The following is a 19,326-nucleotide window of genomic DNA, read 5'->3' as shown; positions in this document are numbered from 1 at the left end:
TCCTCCAGTACTCTCGAAACCAGAAGCGGGTGACATTCTCACCCTCTATATTGCCGTCACGCCTATCGCCGTCAGCAGCGTGCTCATACGCGAAGATCGGGGGAGCAAAAACCGAATTCTTCTACACGAGCAAACGCATGACAGAAGCCGAAACCCGCTATCCCACCCTCGAGAAAATGGCGCTTGCAGTGGTTCACTCGGCGAGGAAACTCCGCCCGTACTTTCAGTCTCACACGGTTGAAGTCCTCTCCAATCAGCCCCTCCGAACAATCATGCAGAACGCTAACCACTCTCGGCGGCTAACGAATGGGCGATGGAGCTCAGCGAGCATGACATCGTATACAAGAACCGAACAGCAGCCAAGTCTCAGGTCCTCGCTGACTTCCTGATCGAACTCACACCCGAACTCGAGCAGGATCTGGCCGTGTCATCTCGTAATTGGATTCTACACGTCGACGGCTCCTCAACCAATAAAGGATCCGGCGCCGGCGTTCAGCTCCAATCCCCAACCGGCGAACTGATAAGACAATCTTTCAGCTTCGGCTTTCCCGCTTCCAACAACGAGGCTGAGTACGAGTCCCTCCTCGCAGGATTACGCCTCGCCAAGACCGTCAGAGCCAAACGCCTCAGCGCCTATTGCGACTCTCAGCTCGTCGCAAGTCAATATAACGGCGAGTACGATGCGCACAACGCAAGAATGGACGCCCTATCTCAAGCTTGTTTCAGGACCTCGCGAAGGACTTTCGAATTTTTCGAACTCACCAAAGTCCCGAGAGGGGAGAACGTCTGCGCTGATGCTCTAGCAGCCCTGGAGGCAAGCTACACGATCAGATCAAGCGGATAATTCCCATTCATCGGATCGAAAGACCCAGCACGCGGCGCAAGACGCGAGTACCTCATCCGTCTCTGCGGTAGCTGTTTAGCCGATATGGACATCGACTCCTCGTCAGACGAAACCCCGACTGGCGTACCGATCTGATCAAACTACCTAGCACACGGCACCCTTCCCGATGATAAGTGCTAGCGCGAAGACTGAAGGCGCGCAGTGCCCATTACGTCGTCATCGACGGCGAACTACACCGTTGGAACGCCAACAAGGTCCTCCTGAAATGCATATCAGGTGACGAAACGCGACTTGGTCATGGCTGAAAATCACGAAGGCGCGGCCGGTAATCATTCTGGAGGGCGAGCTCTAGCACTTAAAGTTCGAAGTCAAGGCTTCTATTGGCCTACTCTTAACACGGACTGCGAGTCTACGCCAAACGCTGCGATAAGTGTCAAAGACACGCGCCCACGATCCACTGTCCTACCGAGCAGCTGCGCACTCTTACAGCACCATATCCTTTCATGCGTTGGGCAATGGATATCATCGGACCGATGCCGAACTCACGACAGAAGCGTTTCGTCCTCGTCCTCACCGATTACTTCACCAAATGGATCGAAGCAGAAGCGTTCGCCAACATTACGGACAAGGAAGTTCAAAAGTTCGTCTGGCGAAACATAATCTGCCGTCACGGCCTCCCTATGAGATCGTGACAGATAACGGATCGCAGTTCATCTCGCATCAGTTCCGCGATTCTGCGATAAAGTGGAGGATCCGCCTGAACACCGCGACACCGCGATATCCACAGAGTAACGGCCCAAGCTGAATCGTCTAACCGTACAATCATTGATGGACTGAAGAAACGACTCGATTTGAAAAAAGGGCTGCTGGGCCGACGAGTTGGACGGCGTTCTCTGGTCTCACCGCACAACGCCGCGTTCCGCACCAAGTGCACTCCATTCTCCATGGCCTTACGGCGTTGAGCGATGGCTCCCGCAGAAGTCAATGTCACCAGCCTCCGTAGGTCCCGAATGCCCTCAGAATGTTGCGCTCAACCAAAGTATGCTGGCTTGAACGCCCTTGAACGCAATCGAAGAACACCGGCGACCAAGCCCTGCTCCGAATCCAGAATTACCAACATCAGATTGAGAGCGCTACTATAACAAGAAAGTCAAGCGCGCCCTCTTGAACAAGGATTCTTGTTCTTTTCGAAAAGTCTTTGAGAATACTAAGGAGGGAAGGCTGGCAAGCTTGGTACTAATTGGAGGGACCATACAGAATCACACAGTCGTAAAACCTGGGGTTTATCGTCTAGCTCCAATCATCAACCGGCGACGCAGTCCCCCGAGCATGGAACTCCATGCATCTTAAGCGTTATTCCGCCTAGCTTCGTTGCGATCCAGCAGGCGACGAGCACGCTTCATTTACCACCCAATCGGGCAAGTGCGCTTCACGAGCCACTCTTGCCTATTGTAAAAAAAAAAAAAAAAAAAAAAAAAAAAAAAAAAAATGATCCGAGTAAGTGCACCCTCCGCGTCACTCTTACTCGACCCAAACGAACTACGAATGGCTTGATCCTCTTCAGAGGTACGTAGGCAGCCTTAACCGGTGCAGCTATAACCAAACCACACAAATCAAGTCGAGATCACCGGCAAGATCAGTGAGTTAAATCACGACTCGAGCAGGCCTGCCTTGGCGAATAAAACTGCCTCTGGAGAGGCTCAGCTTCGTCGAGTAAATTCGCCGTCACGCGAGTAAGCTTGACAGTTAAAATCGCGATCCAAGGGCCCCCTACCTTCAGCGAGTAGAATTGTCCCGAGGGAGGGGAGAGAAGGCGCGAAACGTGGCGACCGAACTCTTCTACTTCTTCCTACCTTCAGCGAGCAGACTTGCCCAAAGGAACCGCGAAACGGTGTCAGTTGGATTCACAAAAGGAAACGACTACCCGTCTCAAAGTCATCCCTACTTGGAAGGGAACTAATCAATAAAACAAGAATGAAATCCAAAGTCCCAAACCGGGGAAATGCGGCAAAAGCTTCGCAGTTAGTTCAGAAGAAGTACGGGCAACAACATCCGAATGGAAAAAGGATTCAAACTACAATACAACACTAAGATCCTTAAAGGGAAAAGTAAATAATATTACAACACACAGAAGAAATCAAAGGCCACGACCCTCGGAATGAGTCTCCGAATCAGCCCCTTCGATGTCTTCGATAGCAGTTTCAGCCTCCTTTGCCGTCTCCTCTACCCCTTCTTCGCAATTGACAAGGAGAGGAGAAGGCGAATCGCCGATCTCACCTTCCTCCTCACTTGAAGATCCGTCAGAAATCACAACTTTAGGAGGAGACGCCGCCTTGGCAGGAGGTTCAGTAATGAAGCAAGTTGTCCATCTTCCGAGCGCTGAAGGAGAGCCACAGCATCGGGATTCATCACGCTTACATTTGAGCCGAACAGGTCCAACGATGCTAAGGCATTTTCGTCGACATACGGAGACGGGAGAACGAGAGGCGACAACGAGAGATCGGATTCCGAGATAGGCATTACCGTAAGCCGAGCAACCTCCTCCGCATACTGCTTTTCCTGCGCAGCAAACATGTCGACATGCTCCTGTGTCAAAGGAGCCCCGCTGTTCAAGATCAGCTCAAGACAGTTTTTCGTTCCCATCGCCTGACCGTAAAGGTTGCGAGCCAGATCGAATTCGCCACGCCGAGACTCGCGGTCCCGAATGTTGTTGAAGCGGACATTAGCTTTGGCGATCATCGCGCTCAGAACCCTCACTCTCTCCTGAGTGACTTCGTAAACCCGGGAATCCCTAAGTCGCTTCCCCTCTGAAGCTAACTCTGCAGCAATAGACGCGTTCTGCTCCTCCAGATCCGCCACCCTCTTCCTCAGAACTGCGTTCTCCTCGCTCAGCCTATTCCTCGAGAATTGAGAGGACTTCAGTTTGTCCTCCAACTTCTCGAACTGCCCTCGAAGGATCTCCTTGTCCTCTATGGCCTTGTCCTTCACCTCCTTGAGCTCCCCTTTAACGCGATCAATCGCGAGCTGCCGCACTCGAGCAAGCTTTTCGGCCGCCGCCAACTGAACCACAGTGTGCCTCAGCTCGCCTTCATACGCCGCAACGAGCATGTTCGTATTTGCCTCATTCTGCAAAAATCCAAATTTTGCCTTAGAAAAATATAAAGTAAAAGGGGAGAAAGAAGATTGAAGAGAAAGATTGGAACCAGATAATTACCCGCTTACTCGAGCACGCGACTTCGGTATACAGCTCTTTGAACGCAAGCTCTTCGACCGGAGGAAGCCCAGCGGGAGCGCCCCGAATCTGACGAGTCAACTCAGCACATCGCGGGGGATTCAAAATCAACGGCGTCCTCTCATCGTAAGAAAAGTTGACTTTATCCCTGAAGTTTGGAGGCAACCCTCTTGCAGAAAAGTTCCCACCGCCGGATCCGCCGAGTTGAGGCGCGCTCTGAGCGCTGCTCGGAGGTCCCACTGCATTTTTCTTCTTCGCAGGACATCCTCCGTCTTCAGCGACTCCCTCCTGGAGAGAGACCGTGTCGTGACCAGGAGAAGCGGTAGGAGGAGAAGAATCCCTCGGGTTTTCTTCGGACTGAATCCCGAGAGATGGATCGACGGCAGCATCCTGCGCTACGTGAGGATCTTCGCCACTCCTCTTCTTCTTCCTCCTCTTCTTCTTTTCAAGGGACCCCGAAGGAGCAGGTTCCTCAGAGGGGTCAGAGACGCTTCGGTTCTCCACATCAGCTGCTACATCCGCTTCATTACTCGCAGTCTCATCGCGAGCTCTCTTCTTTCCGGTCTTCTTCTTTTTCTTTTTCTTCTCGGCGGGATCAACTGCAGATCCCGGTTCGGAAACTACCACTTCAGGGGTTTGTTCCGGGACCGATGGATCGGCCGGGAGAGAAGTTTTAGCAGAGGCGGGATCAGCTCCAGTGCCGGAAGAAGGAGCCTTATCCTTAGTCGCCAAAAGCCTCAGTTGTCCCTTCAAGAGAGCACTCAAGTCAGGAACTCCCTCCATCTTCCTAGCCCGATTGAGTAGTCCTTGCTGTTTCCTGGTAAAGAGGGACAACCGCTTCCTCTTAGGGACGACGATGGGAACTTGGTTAGATAACCAATAAGTCTCTGCGAAGGAGGAGAAGGGAAACCCGGATTAGAACCAGCAACTACGGCAGGAAGACCAAGTGAATAATAAACCATCGTGAGAATGTTACCTCTCAGGGCGCGGTCCTGCGCACGACGTGTCCACTCCCTGCTGAGATCAGGCCAGCGACGGTGACTCGTCGCAGCAAGAGCTTGAGCGTCTTCAAAGAAGTCCTCCGGGTACGCGATCGTATTCGGGTGACTAACTGCAAACCAAGAAAAAACGAAACAACGGTTAACAACCAGCAAGGCAAAAAGAAAAAACCGAGTACAGCAGCACACTAACTACCAAGTCTAAGATTCCACAAAACGCGGTAATCTTCCTTTGGAGGCTCTGCAAAGGCGTACTCGTCTGACTTAACAAAAAAATAGGATCGCTGCCAATGCTTCGTTTTGTTCGGGTGACCGCTCAAGATGTTATAGCTTGGACGCATCCTCAACGAGAACAATCCGGGCCTCAGAGCCCTTACCGTTGTCAACTCTTCAAACGTTCTCACACTCAAAGAGATGTTGATCTCGGCGGCGACCATCATCAGTGCAACGGCGATCCGATACGATCCGTTGACAAACTGACTGATGGCGACGTCTCGCCGAAAGGCGTAGGAGGTCACCAAGCGCGGAACTGGGAACCAAAGCTTCGTGTCCTCCTGGAAGTAAGACTCATACAGGCACTGATAGCCAACCGGAGGAGACCAGGGTCTCTGCTGACTGTTAGGAATCAAGTAAGTCACTCCGACCCCTCCGCCAACTCGTAACACTTCCCTCACGCTGCTATGGGTAGAGCGCGTCCCGGCGATTTTATCCCACTCCTGTCCCTCCGCGTAAGGATTGCGAAGAGATTCGGGAGGAAGCACAGGAAGCTCCTCAAACGATCCCCCCGGATGGAAGCGTGTAGGCCTGCACTGCTGTAACTCTGGAATCCACGATCGAGGAATCGTCGATTGAACAAGTCGCTTCCTTTTCCTTCTCGGAGCAGCCTCTTTGGGAGCCGCCTGTTCGCCGGGAACCTCAAGCCCCGGATCCACCCGAAGTGGGCTCCCTCCCTCTCTGGCGATTACGGGGACGCTCCTCTCCTCTCGAAAAAGCCTGTGCGCGTCAGCAACTAGAAGTCTTTGATCAAGGGTCATACCGTCCGTATCTCTCACGGCATCGCGATGCAACAAACTGAATTCTTCCAGAGGACTCTCATCACCGGAATCACCTCCAGTCGGCGTCGGATCAGTGGATATCGATTTACCCTTCTCCTCTCGCGAAAGCCGTCTACCGGATATCATCATCTCGACCCAAACGCACGAAAAGAACAGATCTACCTCCGCAAACGGACTTAGAGAGAGAAACTATAAAAGAAAAAGAGAGAGAAAGAGAGAGAAAGAAGTACCTGAAACAATGCAGAAGAATGAATCTCTCACCGGAGAAAGACTCCCATTTATAGCAAAGACTAGGCACGCACCTCGAAGCGTCATTATTACGCCTAGAAGGGCCTAAAGTGGGCCTACGTGGGCCTAGAGGCCCGAAGATTTGAATCGCAAAACCCTAGTTCTTTGACAAACCGGAAGGCCGGTCCAATCCAACCAAACCGGTCAGAGCTAACCGGACCGAAATCGGAGTTATCCGGTTCACTTTTGGATACCAAGTCGTTAGCCCTCCCAAGATGTCTTCGCCTTAAGCGAGTAGATTTCCCCTCACAAGCGCATCGCTTGTAGCGAGCAAGTTCCTCTTCACGGGCACGTCATCTTCAGCGAACAAAGTTGCAGCGACCTCCCAACCATAAGCTCTAAAGGGCGACCATCAGGTCCACCTAAGAAAGTAGGTCCTCGCGGCGAGTAGAATCGCACGAAACCCACCTGCTTCAGCAAGAAAAAAAAAAAAATGCCTAACTCAGGAGACACTATTTTGACGATTAGAGCTGCCTCCAGAGCTTCACGAAAGAACGGACAGGCTCAGTCATCACCTTCGCGAGTAGAAGTGACCGCACCGGTGCAGAAAAGCCTCCCGCATCGGCGAGCAAAGTCGCCCCCAGGAAAGTCTCCTGCTTCAGCGAGTAAAAAGTCTAGTCGGGAGGAACTGTTTTGGCGATCAAAATCGCCTCGAGAGCTCCCCATAAGAACGAAGTGACTCGGTCGCCACCCCCCCCTTTGGCGAGTAAAATTCCCAGTCGGGGCACTGCTTTGGCGAGCAAAAACGCCATTCCAGCGAGTAAACTCGCAGTCAAAACCCCTTCTTGATCGTGGAGAGAAGCGAGCAGACTCCCTTCAGCGAGCAAATTCCTTCGAGCCATTCCCCTATGGCGAGTAAAATTCCCAGTCGGGGGCGCTGCTTTGGCGAGTAACATACCCAACACGATGAGTGGAAACGACAGCACCACCTTGGCGAGCCAAAACGCCATTCCAGCGAGTAAACTCACAGTCGAGACCCCTCCTTGATCATGGAGAGGAGCGAGCAGACTCCCTTCAGCGAGCAAATTCCTTCGAGCCATTCCCCTTTGGCGAGTAACACACCAACACGAGGAGTGGAAACGACAGCGTCAGCTCAGCGAGCAAAACGCCCTCGCGTGAGTAAACTCGCAGTCAGGACCCCGTCTTGATCCAGTAGATCTCCTTCAGCGAGTAAATCCCCTCGGGCCACTCCCCTTTGGCGAGTAGGGTCATGGCCCTGCTGGATGATGCGGCGATCGGATCCGCCTGATCAGACGCCCCCCCCCGATAAGAAACCTTCACGACGCGAATCATCTATTTCATTAAGCCTACTTACCTTGCAGTCCATTGACTAACGAGATCCCAGTCGTCAATGGACTGGGGGGGGACTTACTGTAGGGGATGGATTTGCACCTTCCTACAAGGCCCACTGAATAGAAGAACTCGGCCCGCTATGGCACAGGACTTGGCGAAGAGAGACGCGTGTCGGTCAACGACGTGTTTAGTCGCCCGATAGGCGCTTTACATCTACCGCTTAAGCCCAACAGCACAGAAGGCCCATACGGTCGAGTAAAGCCCACGAGCTAAACTCCTAAGTAGGGCGAACCACCGAGAGCCTTATAAAAAGGAGAGGGAGGGGAAACGAGAAGGGATCCACACTTTTACATACTCACAAGGCGGCTAGATCTAGGGTTTTATTCCTCTCTATCCGCTATCTTGTATCGTTTCCCGGCTAGCTCTTCGAGCTCCGCTTTGTCTTCCTCTTTACACTCATTCTGTAACCAGCTCCTTATATCCTCATCTATAAAACGTCTTTGTTAGACCCACAGACGAGTTCTTCGTCTTCTCTTTACTAGTTTCGACCGAACTCGGTTCTAACAGGACATTAGAAAAGGAAAGTAGGGTTTATAATGTGGGAGATACCTTGAGGGGAAGTTATAGCTTATTGGGTAGCTAAAACCATTGGTTCTGAGAACGTTACGGGATTCACCATCTAGCTCCGGAACTCGAAGACAGCAAAGTAATATACCCATTGATCTGAACCAATCGAGGTCACAGATAATAAAAACACAGATTAAAGGTTATATATACTCAATGATCACGCAAGAAGCAGAAAAAAGACAGGACAAAGGAGAAAACAGAGGAACCGAATGAAGAAAGAATCAACTAAGCAACATGAGAAAAAACAACAAACTTTGAAGATTCTTTGGAGAGTAACACAAGGTATCGTGGAGATTTTGTAGGGTTATTTTTGTGACATGGCATATACCAAAGGAGTTTTTGTTGTTTGACTGTTTTATAAAATGTTGACTTATTTTCTTCAGTTTCCGGTTTACTTTTCCCACCGAAATGGCAATCTTGTTTATCAGTATCTGCTTATATTCCTTAAATAACATAAAAGGTCAAAAAGTTACAAATTACTTGAAGAGTAGTTGAATTTTTTATTTATTTATGATCTTTAAAAAAATTTAATCATCAGTTTGTAACCAATATGATAATCACACGAAAAAGGAAGATAGAAATTGGTTTCAAAAGGGCAAAAAGGAAAGATAAGTATGGTGGTTATATATGCTATCATGGCAAATCATTGTTAACTACAAATTTACTTCTTTCGCAAGATGGAGAAAATGAGCCCGCTACCTAATTTATAAATTAAATTTCTGTATTTAAAAACAAACTAAATGTTAATTTCAGTATCCACTTGCAGTGTTTGATACCAATCTGCAGTAAAAACGTTCCAACTTAATACCTACTAGAAAATATATTTTTTTAAATTACTAACGGAACGAAAGGTACCGAAAAAAATAAAACTTACTATTTCTCTCAATTACAGATGATGTAAATGGCTGATGTGTTCAACATAGATGACCAAAAAAAAACATAGATGAGTCCAAAGTAGAATAATGGCGTTCCTTGGGGTCTCTAAGCATAGCGATGGTGCCCAGGACAGTTGAAATGCGTCCCGAGATAGTCAAGCCGAGCAAGAACTAAACCTTAGAGGAGTACGCTCTCTCCTCTTGATGATGATTGATATTGTATTTTAAATTTTTTTAAATGCAGGATATATAGTGTTATTGATTTCTAAGTTTGTTAAACATATCAGACTCTATATATAGTTGAATTATATATGATTGACGAAAATTTTGAGCAAGAATAACATCCATAGTTTTAAAACTATAGTATCTTTTCTTATGTATGTGCCATAAATAAAAATGCATATTAAAAATGCAAATAAATCAGAGGCTTTTACATATTTTTCATGAAGGCATCATTTTTTGAGTTTTTACTGTTTGTTATTTTTATGTTACAGATCATATGGTCAGTAATATAATAGCAAACAGTTGGCAAGAATAAGTGTTGGGACCTACGACTTGATGATGAACATGTTGAAGAAAAGGGCCAACATTTGATGTCTTCTAATAAACCAAAGAGTTTACATATCATTGTTCAAAAACAATGAACATCTCTTTTCATTCTCTTTGAAAAAGGCTGAGAGCTTTTGTGGAAATATATACGTCTCTTTTCACTCTTTTGCTTTGTTTACCAGGTGCTCTTCTCTATTAAAGTACTGAATCACAAAATAACAAAGAATAGCCTACATCGTCTTAATTATATGAGACTAGATTTGGTTCTCCTAGTTATCACTTGTGGTTTTATAAATTTACTAAATTCTCAACATAGATATGTATATAAGATAATTTCTTGGTGCACATAATTAGTCATTGCAAAATTCACAACAAATATATAGACATGGATCATGGATGTCTCCTGTCGGTGATAAATTATATTTTCAAAATACTATAGAATTAAAGATTCCAAAATGAAAGAAATTGAGGTTTTCTGTATATTTAAAATGTGGGGAGCTACCAAAAGCAGGATCATAATTACACGTTATGATAGCTCTTAATTTCATTTACTTTCTCCACCTTCTTATATCATCTTATTGCCCTACAACTGAGAAAGAGAGAGATAAAGAGAATGGGGAAAAAAGAAGGGTTCTTTCTAAACAGATTAAGGGCTCATGTAAGAGTCCAACCACCGACGACTACTAGCCACCATAGCTGCAGCCAAGAACCACCGAATGCATCCGCAGAGACAAAAGGAAGAAGAATAATCGTTGTGGTTGATTCTTGTTCAGAGTCTAAGAACGCTTTGCTTTGGACTCTCTCCCATTGTGCTCAGCCTCAAGACTCCATTCTTCTTCTCCATTTTCTTAAAGCTAAACCCTCTCTATCAGGTCAATTTTCTCTCTAATTTTCTACAGAATTGATTATTATTTCTTATACATATATATGATTTGTTCTCTAGGAGCTATAGCTACCGGAGAAGAGGAAACATGTGACAAACATACAACTTCCAAAGCTTATCAAAAAGTCTCAACCTTGAGAAACATTTGCGAGCTAAAAAGACCTGAGGTTCATAATATGTCTCTTCATTAATTTTTTTTTCTTGAATTATACTCCCTCCGTTTCTTAATATAAGTCGTTTTAGAGAAGTTTTTTGTTCCAAATTATAAGACGTTTTCGATTTGCTATGTAAAATTTATTAACAGTTAATGCAGTATAACCAATGATAAAATATCTTCTATTTTTGTATTGGTTGAATTGTGGTTAGATAAACAGTTAATGATATTTTTGTTTCAAAAATCTAAGAAATTAATGATTTTCTTAATCTTTGTGCATAGTTCTAAAACGACTTATAATAAAAAAAACGGAGGGAGTATATTACTAAAAGAAAACATGTTATAAGTTCAATATGTATGCATCTTCTTGAGCATAATTTTGTTTTTTCTTAGACAAGTCTTCCTACTTTAATATCTAAAAAAGGCTTCAATCAATAATTTGTTGAGTTAGGTGAAGACAGAGATGGTGGTTGTACAAGGTGAGGAGAAAGGTCCGACCATAGTAAAAGAGGCAAGAGAACGTGGAGCGTCCTTACTAGTTCTAGGCCAGAAGAAACAGCATGCCACTTGGCGACTACTAATGATATGGGCCTCACAGGCCAGACCATTGACCAAAACCGACACCGTAGAGTATTGCATTAACAACGCTCCTTGTATGGCTATAGCCGTTCGCAAGAGAGGCAAGAAAGTTGGTGGATACACTCTCACAACTAAGCGTCACAAAGATTTCTGGCTTCTGGCATGACTATTATTTACTAGTTGTATTTTTATTCACCTAATAATTTATAGATTTTCCTCTTTTTCTGTAAGTTGTGACCTTTACGTTTTAATGATGGTTGAGAGTTGTGTGTGCAATTATTATACTAGTTTACTTCTGCCATTATGGGACTGACTGGTGTAACCGCAGCGGTTGCGGTTGCGGTTGCGGGAGTTTGTGGGTGCGGGTTGTTGCGGTTTTAAGCGTTTTCTAGAAATTTGTACGACTGGTACAGCTGTTAGAAATTGTTGCATTTGCGGGATTCTTATGACTGGTAAACTACCAAACGCAACATCTGTTAAATAATAATTTAACAATATTTATATTTTAGGTAATTATAAAAATATTAAAAATCATAATAATATGATAAATATAAAATTTATATTTATAAAATCATATTATTCAATTTTAAAAATTTATAGAAAATATTTTAGTTTTGAATTTTTATAATATAAATTGAAATATAATATGAATACATTTTACAATTTCTATTATTTCAATTGAAAATTTTTATTGGATATTTTTAGTATTATTTTATTTATTCTGTTTTTAAAGAAAAAAAATTTACCCTCCCGCAACCGCCCGCAAACGCTAGCTGGAACCAGCTTTTGATTTTAAGAGGTTCGGAGCGGTTTGAAGCGATTTGTAGCGTTTTCTGTGATTGTTTTGAAACGCCAACAACCGCTATGAACCGCAAAAGCTGCGTTTGCGGGTGGTAGCGGGAAAACCAGTGGGAAATTGCCACTAATACCATTTTCATGATACCACTTTTCAAAAGTACAATAATCAATTTTACCATTAAAATTTTATAAGACAAAGTACTATCCTACCCCTATCCCTGATTTATTAAATCAAACATATTCTCATCATCTATCTCTATTCTTCTTTGCGACTCCGAGGACGAGAATTGACGATTCTGACGACGAGAATCGACGATACTAACGTCCGACGAGATCTGGTGCTCATCGCCACTCCGAGATCGTCTCGTTTAATCTTCACTACACCTGAAAAGAGAAGCCTCGTCGTGAAATCAACCGTCGGGGAGGTCTCTTTTCGCGAACCGAAGACATCGGGAGATAGCAAAGGAATTAAATCGCTGAAATTCAAGTTATTGGTGAGTGAGGCTGATTCAATTAAAATTTGAAGAATCTCTTTTGTGATTATGATGTTGTGTGGGTTGCAGAGTGTGATTTTGGGGTTAAACATAGGACTTGTGGCGAGTGTAGATGACCTACAAAGAGCTGAGATTTGATCAACTTACTGAACTCCAAGAACAGATTCAGCGTAGTATCACAAAGCTTGGACCACTCAAAAGCTCTCCATTTCGCTTGCGATGAGGATTCTATTAAAGGTTAGTGTTCGATTTGTTTTGTTTTGTTTTTTTTTTTAAATGGAAATTGTAAGAAGAAGCTAGAAGCTAGAAGCTTGCAAGAAGAAAACAGAGGAATCTTACTCGGATGAATCAGCAGGAGACGATGACATTGAGGTCTTTTTTTCAAGAACTCATGTTTTTTTCTTATCACATCTCAGGTACTATTATGTGTTGCTGAACATAGGAAACCCACCTAAGCTCTTTGACTTGGACATTGACACTGGCAGTGACCTCACTTGGGTTCCGTGTGATGCTCCCTGCAACGATCCGTGTGATGCTCCCTGCAACGGTTGCACTAAGGTCACACCTTTTTGACTTTGCTTTTTTTAGTATGAGTGTGTGTCATACCATATCTTGAATCTCTATTGCTATCTCTTGCCCTTGCAGCCTCGTGATAGTCAGTACAAGCCCAATCACAACACTTTGCCTTGTTCCCACCTCTTGTGTTCTGGCCTTGACCTTCCTCAGAGCAAACCTTGAGATGACCCTGAGGATCAGTGTGACTACGAAATTGGGTATTGAGATCATGCATCCTCTGTTGGTGCTCTCGTTTCTGATGAGTTCCCTCTCAGACTCAAAAATGGCTCCACTATGCATCCCCACTTGACCTTTGGGTTAGTTTTCGAAATTCACAAGCTGTCGAAATCGCTTGTTATCATGATTCTTGAATGAGTTTCTTCTTGGTTGCAGACTCTTGTGTTTTCTTTTAGTAAAAACTATAAGACTGGACCAGCAGAGCTTCTCTTTAATGACAAGACCACATGTGTCAAAGGCATTAACTTCATTTTCGATAGTGGAAGCTCCTACACTTACTTCAATTCCGAAGCATACCCGGCGATTCTTGATCTTGTAAGAGACAGTTTCGATTAGTTTTTGTGTGTTTAACCACGTCTTATGACTGATTTGGTGTGCCATGCATCTCTTGTAGATAAGAAAAGATTTGAAAGGGAAGCCTTTGAAGGACACAAAAGAAGATAAAAGCTTACCGGTGTGTTGGAAAGACAAGAAGCCTTCGAAAACAGTACATGATGTCAAGAAATACTTCAAGACGATTACTTTACGGTTTGGGAGTCGAAAGAAGGGTCAGCTGCTTCAGATTCAACCGGAGTCATATCTCATCATCACTGTGAGTCTCACATATGACCTGTATGTATCCAAAAAAAAAATATATGACATGTATGATCCATGGCTGAGAGTCTGAGACTAAAAGTTTGTGTGTTGTCTTTTTCAGGAAAAAGAAAACGTGTGTTTGGGGATTCTAAACGGAACTGAGATTGGGCTTCAGAACTACAACATCATTGGGGGTAAGTAAAGAGATATTACCAAGTTTGTTTTATGTTTGCTTTGACATCAAATGTCTTACGGCTATGTGTGTGTGTGTGTGTGTGTGTCTGTCTGTGTGTGTCTGTTTGATAGACATATCATTCCAAGGGATAATGGTGATCTACGACAATGAGAAGCAGATGATTGGATGGATTCCTTCAGACTGTGACAAGCTTCCCAAGTTCTGAATTCTGCTTTGCCTTTCTTTCTTGTTGTTGCTTCCATCAAAGCTATAATGCAGTTTATTCTTTCTGCCTTTTCTGTAAACAGTGTGGGTCGAGATGATGGAGGAAATTTGTCAGAGGAGGAGGCTTATCCGAGAGGCTTTGGTTTGATAGGAGAGCTCTTCTCAGGAACTGATGCTTCTAAGAACAAGAAAGATAGAGAGCTTTGACACAAGAAAAGAGTCCTCCTTTTTAGTAGTGAAATAAAGATGTTCGGTTATGCTGTTTTCATAGAAACAAAGAATTTTTTGAGTATTTATATATACCCCTTGTGTATGATGTATGTCATCAGAAATCATAATACTAAAAAAGTTTAAACAAAATTTTTAATTTCTAAAGTAGATGTTGGCTGAATCTGCAAAACGTGAATAACATGTCACTTCCGTTGTAGTTACTAGTGTCCCTGTGAATTCTCCCTGGTTGCTGAAACTGTAGTCCAAAACAATTTTTTTCTTTGTGAATAATGTGCATGCTTGTTTTATTAACCCTTATAAACAAGTTTATGTGTTTTAGAAAAAAAATTCACAAACCCTTATAAATGATTTATAAGCCTCTATAAAATGTACTTCATAAACAATTACCTTTTGAACTTCTACAAATCCTTATAAATGATTTTATAAGCCCTTATAAATAATTTTAAATATAAATGGTTTCTAAACTTTATAAAACCTTTTATGAATTTTATAAATGTTATAAACCCGTATAAATTATTTACATACCTTAATAAACCTTATAAATTATCTTACAAGCCTTATAAATTGTTTTATAAGTCTTTCTAAATGGTTATAGACTCTTGTAAATAATTTAAAGACTTTCTAACTGATTTCTTTTATAAACATTTATAAACGGTTTATATACTTTATAAACATCTTTATAAGACTTTATAAATGGTTTATATACTCTTACAAATAATTTATAAACATTTATAAATAATTTACAAACTTTATAAAGGATTTATAAACCCTTATAAATATTTTATAAGTATTTATAAATGATTTATAAATCTTCATAAATGATTGATAAACATTTATAAATTATTTATAATCCTTATAGAAAACTAAGTTCAAGTTTGTTATACATATCCTTATAGACTGATTTTATAAACTCTTATAAATGAATTATACATCAATTCCATGGCACATGCGGACAGCAAGCAAGGTTCCACCGCTTCAGAAAATTTACATACCTTTATAAATTATTTTATAATCTTTTATAATGGGTTATAAATTTTATAAAGTGATGATGATACGTGGCAGATTCTGAAGCACATGCGGACAACAAGCAAGGCTCCACCGCTTCAGAAATTTTACATACCTTTATAATCCTTGGTAATGGTTTATAAATTTTATAAATTATTTTTATATACCATTATAAATTATTTACATACCCTTATAAACCTTTATAAATTATTATACAAACCATTATAAATTGTTTTATAAGGCTTTCTAAATGGTTGTAGATTCTTTTAGTTGATTAATAAACCTATACAACTTTTATAATATCCCTTATAAATTCTATTATTAGACTTTATAAATGGTTATAAACTATTTAAATGTTTTAGAGTTCTTGTAACTAATTTATTTTATCTTTATAAACCATTATAAATCGTCTAAGCAGATATATTATTTTCTGTTTATAAACCTTTATATATATATATATATATATATATATACCTTAAATTTTAGATACTTTTGAAAATGGACATCTTAATAGCGTAAACATGAATAAGTGCACTTCAGAGGTGGGGAAAGGTCTGTATGGGAATATCCTTTTGCTGTTGCTGGTATCAATATGGCATCATGCTCATTCAGATGCTGGATCTTGAAGCAGTTATATAGCAAGAATCTACTTACCTACCGTGATTGTAATAGATATATAACCTTGTAAGTTAATTTATAAAAACTTTTAAATAAATGTATAAACTCTTATAAATAGTTTATAAGTTCTTGTAAATAATTTTATAAACCTTTTTAAATATTTTATATACCTTAATAAAATGATTATAGATTAGTTATAATGGTTTATAAAATGTTTATATATTAGTTATAATGGTTTATAAATTATTTGTAAGGAATTATATAATTTGTAAAGGTTTATAAATAATTTCTAAAGATTTATAGATCATTTCTAATGGTTTCTAAGTTATTTATAATAGTTTATATATATTCTGGTCTGGATGATCTTGCAGCAGCCTGCAAAGCAATGGAAGGTGTAGAAGTAATTAATGGCCTTGGGTGCAAAAATATCTTGTTCTTCCTACAAGGTAAACAGCGAATCAATTCACAAACCCTTAAAAATGATTTATAAACATTTATAAATTATTTATAAATTATTTATAATCCTGTATAAAGCCTTGATGATGGGGAAGTTTCCAGCTGCATCCTCCTGCATCCTCGGAATGTTCTAAGAATCCCTATGAAAGTAATTGTTTGGCTATGATAACTCCACAAAGGAATAGAAGCTTCATCAAACTAAAGACAAAATGAAAAAAACAAACCAAATTTAAGAACTTAAAGTACAAAAACACACCATAAAAAGTCAACAAGATCTGGAGTTTGTCAATACAAGCATAAAAAAAAACCTGCAACTGGTAGTTGAGGTTTCCTTTTTGAACAAAAAAAAACAGAAAAGGAACTCGAATGACTGAATTGGTTAACACACTCTCAGTACTCCTCCTTCTTCCTCATCCTCGTACCCACTTCTTCATCAGCAGTTGTGTCTTGGTATTGCTGGTAATCTGAGACAAGGTCGTTCATGTTGCTCTCAGCTTCTGTGAACTCCATCTCGTCCATCCCTTCACCAATGTACCAATGCAAGAAAGCCTTCCTTCTGAACATAGCTGTGAACTGCACACTCACACGCCTGAAAATATAGCGAGGGCATCAATCAAGCTATTAAATGTTGCAAATTCGAATTGCTATACAAAACAGTAACCAAATCAAGTTCACCATCAAGACAAAGCATATCAACTATAGATGTAAACATCTAACACCACCTGCTGACTTCCTTATCTTTGTCTTATCCTCACACATCTTGTGATAAACCTTGAGACCCTTTGCTTATAGCAAAGAACTTGTACTTCGGTGGCCTGTAAAACTTTACCAGACCTTGGTACCTGCAGCATTTCCATTCTCAGACTTTACTGAAACATGTCCCCCAGCTCCACTTCACCAAGCCTCCTACCCTTGCTTGACCTTGCTATAAGCACTGCAGGAGCTGAACTTCTTTTGAAAAACAATATCTCTGAGACAGCCCAACAAAACTGAATTTGATCTCTTTCAATAGCATCCTTTGAAATTTTCTGAATGAGCTTTCCAACAACCAATTTCTAATAAGCCACTGTCCACACGTTTAGTTGCTTTTCCTGGAGTGTTAAGACTTTGCACGATATGATCTACAGCTCCACCTTGCAAAAGTAGCTCCACCTTGAACTATGTCTTTTCTTTGTCTGCAAAATACATGTCCTGACACGTCTGTGGTGTGAATCCTCAGTAACGGATGCGTCCAGACTGACTGATTACACAACCTTACTTATCCCACAGCAGCTGAACTCTTACACTCCAACTGTTACCCTTGCAGTTCATATACGATCAAAACCTGTAGCTTAACCTCGAACCTGTTGTCACCCATCTGCTCTTGAACTTCTCTACTTTTCTTTCTGGACTGAACCGAATCGGATTTCCTTCCATGTATGCTGCTTAGCATACACTTAAAACACTGTTAAACTGAACTTTCTCGAGAAAACCATCCCAAAATAAACATCATTTTATTATGTGTGTGCGTTGAAGATAAACTATCTAGTACCTGAATGAGAACTTGCTTCAGTGTCATTATCCCATCAGCTAAATTCCAGTCTCTGATTCCAACTTTCTTAGCCAATTCTTGAACAAGGACGAATCTATCGTGTTCCAACAACTTTCTTGAACACGGACGAATCGAGAGAGAGAGCTCTAGAGAAAGAGAGAGAGAGAGAGAGAGAGAGAGAGAGAGAGAGAGAGAGAGAGAGAGAGAGAGAGAGAGAGAGAGAGAGAGAGAGAGAGAGAGAGAGAGATCAACACTCGCCTGAAATCATAGGAAGAGACACCTGCGGCTGGGACCACTCCCGACGGAGGTGAGAGCCGCCGGAGCAGCAAGGAAGACGACGACACTTTTGATCGAGGTAAGCATTAGGATTATTTTCGTCATTTTCAATTAGTCATTTTAAGTATTTTTGAAAATAAGCATCAATTAGTAGTAAACTTGAATTGTGGTATCCAACAAAGTGTACTTATAAAATTTTCCCAAAACCAGTCAGCCCCTATATCTCACAGTTCATTTGTTACCAAAAGATATAGTTATAATGTTCTTGTGCATATTAAAAAGGATAAGTTTGAATATAAATATATCATTTTATATAATTAAAGATTTATAGATAATTTTTGAAATATAATAATAATTTTATATAAAATTATTTTACAAATTTATAATTTATGATTATTTTTTTTGGAAACACACTTATGATTATTATAACTAATAAAATACGTAGAACATAAATGTTTTATTTTTAGAACAGCTCTGATGACTTCAGGTTTGTTCTCTCTTCTGAAGTCTATTTTTCCAGTGTAATACTTTTCTTTTGGTTAAACAGAGCAAGCATCCTTTCAAGTGTAGTAGAGGCTCTCAGAGGTTTGTGGAGAAAAGCGAAGGACTGAGTTCTTTTCCAGAGATCTTCATGCCCATCTCTACTTTACTACACCAACTTGGGAATCAAGAAAAGATCCCACAGACTCCTTAGGGATAAATTAGATGTGGCCATGTAGCTAATCGAAAAGAAAACCGAGGAGCATCACAAGGAACGCAAGAAGTAGCCAAG

At 41.9% G+C, this 19,326-nt stretch overlaps 3 protein-coding genes across 4 annotated transcripts; 2 read left to right on the top strand and 1 right to left on the bottom strand.

The window, feature by feature from the left end:
- The first annotated feature begins 9,975 nt into the window (after window positions 1–9,975).
- On the top strand, window positions 9,976–11,653 carry LOC108836832 (uncharacterized). 2 transcript variants are annotated; one of them, XM_018609936.2, is made up of 3 exons: window positions 9,976–10,633; window positions 10,714–10,811; window positions 11,250–11,653. In XM_018609936.2, exons 1-3 carry the CDS (start codon window positions 10,375–10,377, stop codon window positions 11,541–11,543), a joined length of 651 nt encoding a protein of 216 aa, XP_018465438.1. In that variant the 5' UTR covers window positions 9,976–10,374; the 3' UTR covers window positions 11,544–11,653. The 2 variants fall into 2 exon arrangements, with proteins under 2 accessions (XP_018465438.1, XP_018465436.1); XM_018609934.2 differs by having other exon boundaries at window positions 9,983–10,633; window positions 10,705–10,811.
- Window positions 11,654–13,030: 1,377 nt separating this feature from the next.
- On the top strand, window positions 13,031–14,689 carry LOC130499801 (aspartic proteinase Asp1-like). The gene is made up of 7 exons (XM_056994211.1): window positions 13,031–13,041; window positions 13,086–13,227; window positions 13,618–13,776; window positions 13,856–14,053; window positions 14,159–14,231; window positions 14,344–14,431; window positions 14,521–14,689. The coding sequence occupies exons 1-7, from the start codon at window positions 13,031–13,033 to the stop codon at window positions 14,642–14,644; spliced, it is 795 nt and encodes a 264-aa protein (XP_056850191.1). The 3' UTR covers window positions 14,645–14,689.
- A 2,448-nt stretch (window positions 14,690–17,137) lies between these two features.
- On the bottom strand, window positions 17,138–18,659 carry LOC130499798 (tubulin beta-1 chain-like). The gene is made up of 5 exons (XM_056994208.1): window positions 18,559–18,659; window positions 18,279–18,372; window positions 18,046–18,182; window positions 17,503–17,589; window positions 17,138–17,336 (listed from the first exon to the last, which is right to left on the bottom strand). Exons 1-5 carry the CDS (start codon window positions 18,657–18,659, stop codon window positions 17,138–17,140), a joined length of 618 nt encoding a protein of 205 aa, XP_056850188.1.
- Window positions 18,660–19,326: the final 667 nt, after the last annotated feature.

The sequence above is a fragment of the Raphanus sativus genome, chromosome 9 (genome assembly GCF_000801105.2).
Source record: "Raphanus sativus cultivar WK10039 chromosome 9, ASM80110v3, whole genome shotgun sequence".
Lineage (NCBI taxonomy): Eukaryota > Viridiplantae > Streptophyta > Magnoliopsida > Brassicales > Brassicaceae > Raphanus > Raphanus sativus.
This window is presented reverse-complemented; position numbering and strand designations above follow the sequence as displayed.